General features: G+C 45.8%; 1 protein-coding gene across 1 annotated transcript in view; it reads right to left on the bottom strand.

Annotated features, from left to right (window-relative positions):
- MIPEP (mitochondrial intermediate peptidase) overlaps positions 1-14,982 on the bottom strand; it is a 133,463-nt gene that overhangs the window by 101,614 nt on the left and 16,867 nt on the right. The window contains exons 8-11 of the mRNA XM_007471468.1: positions 13,479-13,527; positions 11,777-11,837; positions 7,957-8,013; positions 3,978-3,982 (exon numbers count right to left, since the gene is read on the bottom strand). Of these exons, the coding sequence (XP_007471530.1) occupies positions 3,978-3,982; positions 7,957-8,013; positions 11,777-11,837; positions 13,479-13,527 (172 nt within the window). The remainder of the gene's footprint in view (positions 1-3,977; positions 3,983-7,956; positions 8,014-11,776; positions 11,838-13,478; positions 13,528-14,982) is intronic.

Here is a 14,982-nt window from a genome sequence, read left to right as displayed (position 1 = left end):
CCCCCACCCCCGCCGCTTGCCATGCCACCTGCTCGCAGCATGATCCCAGTGAGAAGAGAAACCACTGAGAAAAACATTTCCTCCATCACCTAGAGACACACCCCCAAACAAGAGAAAAGCACAACAGGTGACACATAAAACCTCACAGCACGTCAGAGCCACAGCCCAACCTAAACACAGTAAAATTTAAGTGTATTCGGAGGATTTGGTTTCATCACCTCAAACACTTTCCTAGTTTTGCAGGAAGTTTACTGCTATTTGTTGTAAAGGTGTTCCCCTGACTTGAATGCAGAAATAAGAGATCTCTAGAATCCTCAGGAAAAGACTGAAAGATTACTGTTCCACCATGGCTGGTGAGTGAAGCTCAGTAAATGCTCTGCTATTTCTTCCGGTTAAAAACATGCTACGGGGGCTTCCCTGGTGGTGCAGTGGTTGGGAGTCCGCCTGCCGATGCAGGGGACACGGGTTCGCGACCCGGTCCGGGAGGATCCCACATGCCGCGGAGCGGCTGGGCCCGTGAGTCATGGCTGCTGAGCCTGTGAGCCACGGCCGCTGAGCCTGCGCGTCCGGAGCCTGTGCTCCGCAACGGGAGAGGCCACAACAGTGAGAGGCCCGCGTACTGCAAAAAAGAAAAAAAAAAAAAATGCTACGTGTGGGTTTACAAATTTTCAGTTTTCAAAGAACATATTATAATCAACATGGTAAATGGTATAAATCAGGTCTTTCTTATTAAAAACAATAGAATTTAGCAATATCTCAAAATCCTCATCAGGAACACTATCATTAAAATAAGTACAGAAATACTAGTCAGTAAGAGACTTTCCACTGAAGAATTCATTTGTTGTAATTTGTTTTTTTTAAAAATCAATGGGGGCTTCCCTGGTGACGCAGTGGTTGAGAATCTGCCTGCTAATGCAGGGGACACGGGTTCAAGCCCTGGTCTGGGAAGATCCCACATGCCGCAGAGCAACTAGGCCCGTGAGCCACGGCCGCTAAGCCTGCGAGTCTGGAGCCTGTGCTCTGCAACAAGAGAGGCCGCGACAGTGAGAGGCCCGCGCACCGCAATGAAGACTGGCCCCCGCTCGCCGCAAGCAGAGAAAGCCCTCGCACAGAAACGAAGACCCAACACAGCCAAAACTAAATAAATAAATGTAAAAAATTTTTTTTAAATAAAATTTGAAAATCAATGTATCAGTGTCTCTCTGAAGCACACTCTATGAGTCAGACTTATACGTCAACTTCTGATGCACCTGGGATGAAGGTAAAGAAAGAACTTGGACTTTACTTCCAAAAACCTTGGAACTGAACGTAGTGAAAATACAAAACACAGTTCAGTACCGTCAGTGAATCCAGGTTGAAACTGCGGGTATCACAGGTTTCAGTCCCACCCTATTCTATTCAGTAAGTTAAGGCAGGTGTGAGAATCTGCACAGCAGGCAAGTGCTCACAGAGGGTGCCTGCAGGACAAACACGACAGATAACAGACACTTAGAAGGCGCAGACATACGTGTGTGACGACACGGTCAGAGGAGCTATTTTCAACTTCACCAAAGGAAAATGAAACACACAGAATGTTTCTGGCATCAGGAATGATGTTTTCGGCAGGATCACAGTGTGACAGCTGGATGACACCGTGAAACTTGTAATCTTGAAGCCACCGGGAGAACGACTGTTTTCTCCAGCTAAATAAAGGTAAGGTAGCAATGAAGGAACCGGAAGGTAGCAGGAACCAGTTTCCCTTTCAGGTAACCACACAATGAAAATATCTTTTTCATCTCTGTTTCATAAAGAACTGGCCATCGTCCGTTTGGTCCTATCTTGACTTCTGACTCTACAGGCAAGAAAACAGCTCCAGCCAAGTTGCCTGGTAAGGAGGGGGCTCTTTTCCTTAATGGTGGAGATCAGATACACGGTTCACTGGAAACTGCTCTTTTTTTTCCCCAAATTTATTTATTTTACTTATTTTTGGCTGTGTTGAGTCTTCGTTGCTCCACGCGGGCTTTCTCTAGTTGCAGAGAGCGGGGGCTACTCAGAAGCGGTGGCCTCTCTTGTTGTGGAGCACAGGCTCTAGGCACGCATAGTTGTGGCACGTGGGCTCAGTACTTGTGGCTCGCGGGCTCTAGAGTGCAGGTTCAGTAGTTGTGGCGCATGGGCTTAGATGCTCCACGGCATGTGGGATCTTCCCGGACCAGGGCTTGAACCTTTGTCCTTTGTCCCCAGGGCTTGCACCTTTGTGGCAGGCGGATTCTTAGCCACTGCGCCACCAGGGAAGTCCTGGAAACTGCTCTTAACACAGATCACAGTACAATTTCATCCTCACCCTAGAGAGGTAGGAAAGGGAACCTTAGGGGAAAGGATGACCACAGTCACGCTGACATGGCACCAGGTGACAGGACCCCATCACAGAGGCTGGAGCCAAATCCCAGGAGAGCAGGGAGGCCTCTGACAGCCTCTCACTCAGGTTCTTCAGTTCCATCACTACGTAAAATCAAACAGCCACACGTGAAACACAAGAGAGCATAACCAACACAGCTGCGGGGGAGAGGGGCACAAGATCCACGTTACAGGAAGACAGGAACCAGAGAAATGACCCCACGTGAAGGCAACCAGATCAGTCCACGAGCTTGGAAATTCTGTAGGACCAACGACCTGGTCTCTTTAGCGAGTGGCAATGTGAACAAGGTCGGCTGGGGCATGACGTGTGGGGACCAGCTCTGGAGCAAGAGACTCAGACAGAAAGCCCAGCAAGCCAACTGGGAAGAAACAGACTGGAGACCATCAAGGAAACAGGGGTGTAGTCGGGGTACGAGATGACGCCCATGAACTGCTGCAAACTTTACTGGGTTCTGGTGGTTCTGGAGTCATATAAGAAAACAGCCACGTACTGAGAGACGGAAAGAATACACAAGAGTGACATGACACGAGGGCTAGGATTCAGCTTAAAATACTTTAGTAACAAGAAGGAAGGGAGAAATAAAAGAGACCAGTGAAGCAAACATGGCAAAACCTTGATAATTACTTCATCTGGGAGATGAGTATATGGGGGTTACTTATATTATTCTCCCTATTTCTGTTTATTTTGAAAGTTTTCATTATACAGGTTTTCTTAAAAATTGAAAGCAACGAGCTCAGTATACATATACTAACAAATAAACTACACAATTTCACGTATCAAGCAGTTGTATTATCTTGAAACACCACACCATCCTTCTATGGAAGTCCAATGTTTTATGAATAGTTTAAAACACGAAACATTCCTATATCGTTACGTGAACGCTCCCAACATTTCAGAATATACGTTGGCAAGGAATAAACTATACTGAATCCCACATCCCAATGACATCATTCTATAAAACAGCACCAAAGTAAGTGAAATGTGATTCACTGAAACTCATCCTTGGCAGAAAATAAAGTCCTCGAGCATTAAAAACAAAAATCAGGGCTTCCCTGGTGGCGCAGTGGTTGAGAGTCCGCCTGCCGATGCAGGGGACACGGGTTCGTGCCCTGGTCCGGGAAGATCCCACATGCCGCGGAGCGGCTGGGCCCACAGACTCCGCAACGGGAGAGGCCACAACAGTGAGAGGCCCGCGTACCGCAAAAAACAAAAACAAAAACAAAAAATCAAACACTGGAAGGATGCAGTGAACACTGTAAGAATGATTGTTCCTGAGGGCAGGGGTGGGAGGAGGCTGTGCGCAGCATTCGAAACACCTCAATGGACACTTAATGTTGTTTTCAGTTTTGTCCCAACCACGTGAATGTATTAACTCTTCAAAAATAAAAATTTTAAATAAAATCACTGCACATACGCTTTTCGTAAAGAATTACTTTCACTCTTCCATGAAGAATTTAAAACTTGAAAAAGAAAAAAAATTAAGGTATTTTTGCTCTTGAAGATTCCCCATCAGCTGCTTCTGCCACTGTTTCCCAGGACTCACCTCTCACAGTTTGAAAACACAATTTCCTATCTTCCTAACAGGTTCTTTCTTCTCTTATGGGAACATTAAGAAATGTGAAATAAATCTTAAGTGTTTAACATGCAGGCCAAAAAAAGTCCCTGGGTAACTTGAAAGAAAGCTCAAATCAAGGAAAGCCCCCTCTGCTTTTCATTTCATGTCACAGCACACACTTTAGTCTTCACTTGCAAGTAGAGGCATTTATTTAACGAGGATTTAGAGATCTTCACTTTGCTCTACCCTCTTCTAACCTCAAACCCAAACTACCACATTCTCCCTTTCTTTCCTCCTCCACTACCTGCGCCTCTCAGCCTACTCTAGTCAATCAAGATGACTGACACTGCAAACCAAAACTCAATCCTCTGCCTTTTAAGCTACTCAAAATAGAGGTTTTAAACCCCCCCAATTCTTACAATCCCACCTAAAGCATTTCTGCATCCCTTTTCCTGGTTCTTTTACTGAGTTAACAGCCAAATAAGTGAACTGAAGTCCCCTGTGTCTGTCAGGTGGGTTACACTGTGTTCCCGGAAGAGTGGTGATTTCTACTCTAAGAACCAGCCAGCCTGGGGGAAACCTCATGCTGCCTTCAACAAACCTGACAGATGAAAAATACCATCCACAAAAATATGTTCACCAAAATAGTGATCACTGGGTTGCTTTTACTATGGATCTCCAACCACTGGTGTAGACACAGGCTCCAACAACGGCTGTCAACCAGCACGCATTTCCTGGGCCCAGAGCCTTCCCCACTGCACTTCAAACAGAGGAGACAAGACAAACGTTGTTCTGCGCTTCCAGGTGCGGCTGACAGTGAGGCCCAGAGGACACTGTGAGTGCCTGGCTATGCGGCACTTGGTCTATAAGCACAGGCCGGGGGGCTTCGGGGACTCCAGGCACAATGTCACAGGTAGGGCAGGGCAGGAAGCCGCAGTCTCTGACACAGAAAGGGACCAGGCAGGGGACAGGGTTCAGTTTGGCCGAGGTAACCTGAGGAAGACGAGGGTGGTGAGGGAGAACCAGAGGGCATGTGTGTATCTTTCGTTAGAGCCACGTGGGCCTTGAGCGACGCTCCAGCTTCATTTTAAAGGCAGTAGTGGGCCTGTGACCTTGAAGACGGAAGGGACCCCTGTGTGCTGTCCTGCCGGCCACAGGCAGGCTCCCCTGCCCTGGACACGGCCACCAGGATGCACAGGCAAGGTGGACCCCTGTCCAGTGCTGTCTCTCTCACCAAAAGCTCTCTGATGAGTATTCTGCTACTCATTTAATATAGTCATTACATTTCAGATGAGTGTTTTCTCAGAGAAGCTTTAAGGCAGAACTGAACCTCCTTCAAAAGATTTGAGAGAACAATTACAAAGCATCTCTTAGAGGGGACCATTCTCTAGAAGAAGGTTTACAAATGGTCAATTCCACATAATGATGTTATTTTAGTACTAAAAATACAAGCTGGCTGAGGATAAGTCACTTTCCCAGACTGTGTGTAGCACGTGTCACAGGGGAGCCAGGCCTGTCCGGGGCCTCAGCCCTCAGGAGCTCCTGGCCACAGGGCCACACTGTCCCCGATCCTCCCATCTGGACAAGACCCCATCTCTGTGGTGGGTGCAGAGGAGTCAGAACTCCCAACCTTCGGGGGGCTCCGGGATCTCTAAGTACTGAGTCCGGAGTCAGGTAGCAACCTAAAGGCTTCCCAGTGGTGCATTTCTGGTGTAAATGGAGGGACTCACTCCCCTTTATTCAATAGCTTCTGTTTAAGATCACTGTCAAACTTCTCAGGGATCACACACCGTGGTTAATGCACATGTATACTTCATAACTGATTCTATCTTTCCAAGTATTCAAATATCCACATGTAATTTCCACAGAACCACCACTTGGGTATGCTATACTTACAGGGCACAGTGAAATGACAAAAATATCGCTTTTAAATTTAAGGCTGAGGTATTAAAAAGTAAGGGATGGGAGGGACTTCCCTGGTGGTCCAGTGGTTAGGACTCGGAGCTTCCACTGCAGGGGACGTGGGTTTGATCCCTGGTCGGAGAACTAAGGTCCTGCATGACACGCAGCACGGTCAAAAATAATAATAATAGGGCTTCCCTGGTGGCGCAGTGGTTGAGAGTCCGCCTGCCGATGCAGGGGACGCGGGTTTGTGCCCCGGTCCGGGAAGATCCCACATGCCGCGGAGCGGCTGGGCCCGTGAGCCATGGCCGCTGGGCCTGAGCGTCCGGAGCCTGTGCTCCGCAACAGGAGGGGCCGCGATAGTGGGAGGCCCGCGTACCACAAAATATAATAATAGTAATAGTAATAATAAGGGGTGCGGGACATGATGCAGAGGAACACCGCATAAAAATCACAGTGGCAAAAATCAGAAAGAAACAAGGACATCTAATTTACATTACTTTCCAATGTCAAAAATACAACGAAAAACTTTACATAAATATGGAACATATTAATAAAAAATTTAACATTCCTGTATGCTATGTCTTTGAAAGGATTTTAAGAGAGAAATGCTATTTTTTAATGCAGCTGTAAGAACAGGATATGAAGTCTTGCAGCCATAAAACACAATTGTGAAGTAATGTCTTATTAGTAGCATATCTTATGTTAAGCTGTAATATATTCTAAGCACTCACTGTTTATCAGGATCAAATTATTATAGATTCTGAACTACAGTTTATTTGCTTTCATAGAGAAGGTGACTGATGCTGAATCTGGGACACATATATAAGAAATACCAGCTGACAAAGCATTATTACCTACAGGTTAGGAGACACCTATGCTCTGTAAGTAACACTGGTTTGGGGAACAGATACATAAGGAGAGGCCACAGAGGGGAAAAGATGGGAACTCAGTGGGTCAGCTCTTGGACACACTGACCGATCTCAGGCCACCTCCTGCTGCCGGGGCAGAAAGAACAGGAAAAACTACGGGTTTCTGCTTCTATGACAAATGCCAAAAGAAACCATTAGAATAAGCGGCGTCTAATTTTAGTGAGGTGCTTACTACCCTTTGCTTGATGCTTGAATATAATGCATGGTAACCAAAAAACTTTGAAGTTTAAAACCAACTGAGTAAGTATATTATCATGATATATGCCAGCACGATTTAGTAAAGAAAGCGGCTCAAAACTTTTATTCTCTTCCAGGACCTAAGTCAATCTTAACTGCATATCTAAAAAATGAACCATAAGAGAAAAATGTTAAGGATTTGTTAAAGGATAAGATTCTGAGATTGTTAAAAAATATATTCCTCTTGCAGATGTAAAGTTGCTTGGGACATAAACATTTTTGTGTTCTCTCCGAACAGGCCTCCATATTTTGTGGGTTTACAAGCAAACATAAAAATGACAGAAATAGGGTATATTTAGGGAAAAAAGCATAGCTCCTAGTTTGCCACAGTTTAATAGACACAGAGGAATACAGAAGCCAGAGGAGTCCCTCTATCAACATAAGTTTCCCAAATCCTTATTTCATTTATATCCTCCCAGATGTGCCAATAACATGCTGACGTGTTCCAATAAAAATGAGAAAACATAAGAAAACCACACTGTGCCATACCAAGTACTACCGTTATTTCTCTACTGGTTCAACAAATATTTGCCGAGCACCCACCCTGGGCCCGAAACGGGACACAACGAGGGTTCTAGCAAACTCCCAGCCCCTCCAGCTAAGAGTCTAGAAGCCTGGACAGCACCCACAGGAAGAGGCGGAGGGGCCGGATTCCAGCCATGCAGGAGATACTCACAAGGTGTAAACAGGAATGACAGAAGCCACAGAGGACGGGCTATGGGGGAGGGACCACTACAGGCCTGGGGGAGGGGCTTCCCAACCCAGATAAGTGACCTGAGGGCAGATGCTGGCCACTCCGACACAGGGCCTGAGCTTGAGGGGACACAGGTTTGTAACGTGGGCACCAAGTGAAGGGACAGTTGCCCAGTTAGCAGGCAAAACGCTCAATACATATTTCTTTCTTCCTTCTCACATACGAGTATTTCTCAAAAAACGTACCTCTCTGCACGAATCACACCACTGTAGTAGGGGGGATCCCAAGGCATTAATTCCTACAAAGGAAAAATTCACTGTTATGAAAGCTGTTGACTATTTCACAATTTTAATCAATAATTTAGCCAACTTATAAAATGTATACCTGTTATGATGCCAGAAAAAGGTTTATAAAAAGCCTAAAAATTCATGACTTGGCAGGAAATACGTGCCTTTTTGACTTCCCTGCTATCAGTGAGTTGAGAGGTATAAATAAGGCATAATTGCAGAATTTGGGGAAAAGCTAAACAAATGTCATTCTAAAATGTAAACTAATGTAAGTCAAAATTGATAGATTAAATTAGCCACGCTGAAATTTTCCCCAAAATGTAACCCATATATTAATCCATAAGACATACTGCAGGTAAGATTAGGGAACTAAAGGTGAGACTAGAGTTCTTTCTAAATCTAAGCAAGAAGCTTAGGGTGGATCCCAGAAATGAAAGCAACAATTTAAAACGTAACTAAGGCAGAATTAACTCTAATCTTGGCAAAGAAAATATGTCATAAAGAAACACTAGAACAACCATTTTTGACCCCTGGTACACAGTCCACAGCACGGGGACTTGCAGGGCTTCCCTGCCCCCCAACCCGGCCTCCTGCTGCTCCTCCACCGCAAGGCAGACCGCTCCCTCCGGCCTCTGCCCAGAGGGCTCTTCCTTGGCTGTCGCCAGCCCCTCACTTCTCCCCCTTCTCCGGGGCTCTGTTGGGTTTCTTTTCCGGGGGGGGGGGGGGTCTTCACTGCCCAGCCCCTGTAAGACAACAGCCTCCATCCACTTTTTCTGCATTATTTCCCCCAGAGTCCCTATCACCACAGGACTAGTACAATGCTGATTTTTTTCATGTGTTTACTATCTCTTTTCTTCCCCTAAGACATAAGCTTCACGAGGGCAGGGATTTTGTTTGCAATTTTCCCGTTGTATCTTGGCCCCTGAATTCTGCCTGGTACACAGCAGTCCCTCAAGAGTTATCTGTTGAATGAATCAACAGCATCTCCCAGACAGTATTGCTAAATGCACTCCAACTGCAAAACAAAACACCTGGCACTGAGAAGAGCTCCGTGAGCGAGGCTTCCATCTTTATTACCAAGGTTCTTTAAAGGTTCAGTTTAGACATTATCTCCTCTGTGGACAAGGTATTCTTTCTCATGTGCCATGCTCATACTATTATCAGGGAAGGGAACCAAGGTAAGACACGGAGGTTTCCTTTCTTTCTGCCCATGAGCTCCTGAAGGGCAGGGACAGCATCCCTGGGACTCTGGCCCGAGTGATCAGTTCCTGGCACTCATGGCCTCCAACAGAGATGACTGTTTACTAACTGCTACGTGCCAGACAGAGCGCAGGCTCTAATGCAACAGAGACAAGACACCATCCCTGTACCAAGAGCTGACAACAGTCCAGGCAGCAGGAAGACAAGCAGCCCGCCAATCAGAGAACAGTGTGTCACGTGTATGACGCTGTACCATGCCAAACAGCCCACGAAGGGTGTTAAACCACAGGGGAGGGCAGGAGACGTCTGGAGGAGACAGAGCCTGAGCTGCGTTGTGAAGAATGGGAGCACGTAATCCAGATGTACGGCATTCGCTGGCACATAAATGTCAGTTACAATTTAAAAATAAAAGAAAGCACAGCATGGTAAATCAACTATACGTCAATAAAAAATAAATAAAAAGAAAGTAAAAGAAAGGAAAGCAAAGCAAAAAGTAAGCGAAAAGAGCACACGAGCATCACGCGGCTGTCAGTAGTGAGCGGAGAACACTGACTGGGCTCCCAGGCAGAAGAGGAGGACGTCCGGGAAAGATGACGAAGGGCTTGGTGGGAAAGCCAAGAAATGGGAAGGTAAACCTAATAATTACCTGAAAATGTTAAACAAAAGAGCGCAAGGCCCAGTCAGTGTTTTGAAAAATCCCTCTGGCCGCCCCGCACTCACTCACTCACTCGTTCCGAGTAAGTGCACAGGACCTCCTCCACGTCCAACGTGGGCCAGGCACCCGGCAAAGCAGTTGGAATGCAGGACAACCTTGAGGGGAGCAGAACAAAAGGCTAGAAAACCAGTCACTGTCGTCTTGGGGAGAAGGAATAATGACCTCAGCCAGGGCTGTGGCAATGGGCACAGACAGGGGACAGAGTTCCCAGGAAGGCAGAAGCTGCAGGCCTCGGTACCTGACACTATGGGCGGGGGCGGGTTTGAACACCCGCAGGGCTCACTGACACACAGCACATGGCGCTCGAGAGCCTGCCTTTCTACCAATCGCCCAGGTGCTGCCTTCCAGGGAGCAGTCTGAGAACCCCTGGTCTAGACTTAGTCCAGGGTCTGGCTAGGGGAGCACGGTGAACGGTGGCACCTTCACCAAAATGGGGGCTTCAGGAGAGAAGAAAGGGCATTTCCCAAACATCCTCAGAACAGCCGGCATCAGTAGCTACATAACATGTCCGGGGCTTCCCTGGTGGTGCAGTGGTTAAGAATCCGCCTGCCAATGCAGGGGACACGGGTTCGAGCCCTGGTCCGGGAAGGTCCCACATGCCGTGGAGCAACTAAGCCCGTGCACCACAGCTGAGCCTGTGCTCTAGAGCCCGCAAGCCACGACGACTAAGCCCGCGCGCCTAGAGCCCGTGCTCCGCAACAAGAGAAACCACCGCAATCAAAAGCCCGCACACCGCGACGAAGAGTAGCCCCGCTTGCCACAACTAGAGAAAACCCGTATGCAGCAACGAAGACCCAATGCAGCCAAAAACAAACAAACAAACAAAAACATGTCCAGGGAGAACAACTTCGAGTCATATTAATGAATTAGCTTTTGGCAACACACTTCACCTTTTCTGTTCCTGTGCTCACCAAGCTAAATTCTGATCCATGATCTAGTTTCCTAAGTGGACCTACCTACAAAGCCAAAGTGGGTGGATGGCTAATCCTAGTTACTCTGCTAGATACAGCTCTGACTACCACTTAACAATCTCACATGCTGCTCCAGAAATCAGTGACTGTGACAGAATTACTCCATTTCATGGTGGTTGGATCTGGGAAGCTGGTAAAGAGTCTCTAACCCTGCTCAGCAGCCACCAGCAACCAAGAACGACCACCAACAGCAGCTACAGGAGAGGAGTCCAGACACCCCAGCAATCCCGTGGCACCCCCGAGCCAGATGAGGACCCAGGCCCTAACACCTGGGATCTCATCCCTTTTCAGGGCACCCTCTGGCCCTAAGGACACTTAGTCTGACTGGAAGAATCATGTAATCATTTGATCTTAAGATTCAGTGTTTTCAGGACGGGTTATACTTTGTCAGTAAACATTGATCTACTTAACTGAGCTCCACAGGTTAGCAAACAAATGTGTCAACTGCAAGGTGAGCACTGATGCTGAAGCTGCCACCAGCCAGGTCATCCGCCCCTGAGTCCCCTAAAGGTGCTTCGCACAGAGACGCCAACTCTCCATAGAACAGAAGCAACCTTTGTGTGAGCAGATATTAACACAGGTTGTGTTAACAGACAGTATGGGTGTGGGTGTGTGTGTGTGTGTGTGTGTGAGAGAGAGAGAGAGAGAGAGAGAGAGAGAGAGAGAGAGAGATAGCAACTAACCAACAAAAACACTGGAGTTCCTGGAATGTCAGACTCGGACACTTGGATCAAATATTTCAATACTTTAATCCCCAAATCCAAGGATCAGAAACAAGACTATATACACCTTCAGCAAATCACAAGGAAGTTCTAGAGTCAGAAGATGAAGACCTCAGCTGACAGACTGTTTATATTATAATAAAAATATCCCAAGATGGTCACTTACAGAATTTTGAGGATTTAGTTTCATTTTCATCCCTCGTATCATCTCAAAATCTTTCATAGTTCTGTAAAATAGGTTTATCATTAATTGTTAGGACAAAATTTTCATAATTACATTATAAAAGAACTAGTCTGCTTATGTTACTTTCCAATATTCATGATAAAATTAGAAATAATTTGTAGTGCAAATGCAACCAGTATTAACCAAATTTTACATGTGCTAGAAGAAACGACAATATATACATCAGTAAATTACTACAATTTCTACCTTAAAAAGCACCTTGGCAGAGATATGTCTCGAAAGTACTAAAAGCCTGGAAAAACTAGCAGTGTTAATAGAAACATGCGAAGTGTTAATCAGTAAACTTTAAACCACTGCCTTTTTTTTTTTTTTGCGGTACGTGGGCCTCTCACTGCTGTGGCCTCTCCCGTTGCGGAGCACAGGCTCCGGACGCACAGGCTCAACGGCCATGGCTCACGGGCCCAGCCGCTCCGCGGCATGTGGGATCTTCCCGGACCGGGGCACGAACCCGCGTCCCCTGCATCGGCAGGCGGAGTCTCAGCCACTGCGCCACCAGGGAAGCCCTAAACCACTGCTTTTTGCTACACCTTAAAAAAGAGGCTAACAAATTACTTCCTATAAAAAGAATATTAACATAGATTATATTTAAGATTGCTATTCATAATTTTTCCCCTACCAAAAAAACTCCAGCTGGGCAATAATCAAATATGTACTTAATATTTGCAGAATATGAAATTTCTGTTAGAATGAACTCCTATACACCACTATAAAAATCTGAAGGTAAGTCTGCTCGAAACATCATCTATAGCTACACACACGTGCAACAGAATGATGACGCGCAGCGAGGCGGAGGGAGTAACGTCTCACGTAACTGCGTGACCAGCACTACGTCACTGCATCAAAGCCGCAGACGCTCGCTGCGCTGAGAGCGAAGTTGACAATTTATAAACACAACCCAAACTGGAGGACTGTGCTCTAAGGCATGAGTTTATAACAGAAAATGGAAATTGGAGCTAAAATTAACACGCTGGTGCAGTCAGGCAGCAAACAAGGGTTTAGGCAGTGCCACAGGAGAGATCACAGTCTCTCACACACGTGCCATGCCTTGTCCTAGAGCCAGGGTGTCTGAAGGCTCCTGGGGGGCTGGCCCCCAGAAAGCACTACCAGAGTGGCCCCGAGGACGAGGGCCAGCCCAGGGGGCTGGGCAGGGAGAAGGCCGGCGGTTGTGGCAGAGGGACCACTGAGAGCGCTCTTAAAGCACACAGCAGGGCAAGCAGATCCATCTACCATCCCCACCAGCCACCCACACTGAGGCCCAAAGAAGAGAAATACTACGTTTCCAGCTGATGATAAAACTGATGGTACAAGCTAAAATACACAGTTTCAACAGGTTTGGGAAATTTTAAGAAGTCCCTATCAACGATGAGTTCTCAAGACGGCTGACTGGTTCATCAGAGGGGACGGCCCAAGTTTCCGAGACCGTCACCTTCGGGGGACGACTCTGCACTTTCAAAGTAGGGCTCAGTGTTCATCTAATCTCTTGAATAGTCCACAGATCTGACGCAATATTCCAACACTTATATTCTTAACAGGTCACTTACTAATTGTTTTTTTATAAATCAAGTCTTAAAAAAAAAACCTAAATAAATAACACGTACTCTAAAGAGCAGAATAAAAAACGAACCTTTCCGAGAGTTTGTCAGACAGCTTCTCAAGGAACTGCATGACAGTCTCTAAAATGAAAATCCAAAAGAAAATATCTTTAACTACATAAAGTAAAATGTACATACCTGTTAAAATTATAATGTGGTGATCATAAGTCCATACACTACAATGCCTTTAAAGTGCTGATTCTCAAAGGGAAGCTGGGTTGCTAATATATACTAGGCATTTCTGGATGATGATGATGGTTATTAAATAAACGAATTAAACTGATATAGTAATAATCAAAGCCTTAAATGATACCCTAAAATAAAAAGTTAAGGGGAAACGAAAGAAAAGAATCCAAAGGTTCAATCTATTTCTATCTATTCATATGTTTAAGGGAAAAAAATGTCTGTCAGATATGTCTAATTTTTTTCTGAGTTTTCAAGAGATAGCTAGACTCCGATTTGTTCATAAAAATCACTACAACTTAGAAACATCAGATTTTAAAAATCAGTGTTTTTCTGGGTAAATTTTTTTTTTCTTTCGGTATGCGGGCCTCTCACCACTGTGGCCTCTCCCGTTGCGGAGCACAGGCTCCGGATGCGCAGGCCCAGCCGCTCCGCGGCACGCGGGACCCTCCCGGACCGGGGCACGAACCCGCGTCCCCTGCATCGGCAGGCGGACTCTCAACCACTGTGCCACCAGGGAAGCCCAATATTTTTATTTTTATATACACAGCAGAATAATCTATTTAGGATCAGTATCCAAAGAAAATATTGCAAAATTAGAACATTAAAAATTTAGGCTCTATTGGAATTTTTTTTTTTTTTTACTACTTAAAATACTTCAGCCATAAGTCACTATTTTGTACAAACCCACAAAGGCAATGTAGTGGATTTACTGTTGTTTCCCATGATAGGAAATTTTTCATGTGACTTTTTAAATTTAGCAGTTTTTGCCACTATTTAACATGTATAGAGCCTTCACATGTATTTGAGAGTGGGCTACACACACAGTTTTTCTATTTTCCAGATGGTCTTTTATATGTTTCAGTTTCTTGTTCAGTTTACCTCTTTTCTGAGTAAAATAAGAGGCTGGGGAAAGGACAGACCTAAACCAGGAAGCCAGGGGTCTCCCCACCATCAGTGCTGAACCAACCCGTATCTTGTAACCTGAAAAACGCTGCCTCGTTTTAGACGGTGTTAAGAAAAACAACTGTTATTTAGTTTAAACTAAAGTCTTTATTTCCGGATATCAAACCAGCTAGCATAGAGAACTGTTTTCAAATATATCTCTGTGTGTGCTTTTTATTTCAAAATAACCCTTGTTTACTAACTTTCACCTATTTTGTTTTCCTAGCTCTCTTACATATGAAACATCTACCTCAATTAATCTACCTGGAATACCTTCTTAGTAGTCAATAAAAAGGAATGAGTTTTGTGCAACGGCCCCGGGCAAGCACATGCCTTGCTGGAAGGTGACCCGACACACCTGTCACGTGGGGTCCACCCTAACCTGTACCCCTCCCCCACCCACCCACC

This window comes from Lipotes vexillifer, unplaced genomic scaffold (genome assembly GCF_000442215.2).
Source record: "Lipotes vexillifer unplaced genomic scaffold, Lipotes_vexillifer_v1.1 scaffold543, whole genome shotgun sequence".
NCBI classification, from domain to species: Eukaryota; Metazoa; Chordata; class Mammalia; order Artiodactyla; family Lipotidae; genus Lipotes; species Lipotes vexillifer.
This window is presented reverse-complemented; position numbering and strand designations above follow the sequence as displayed.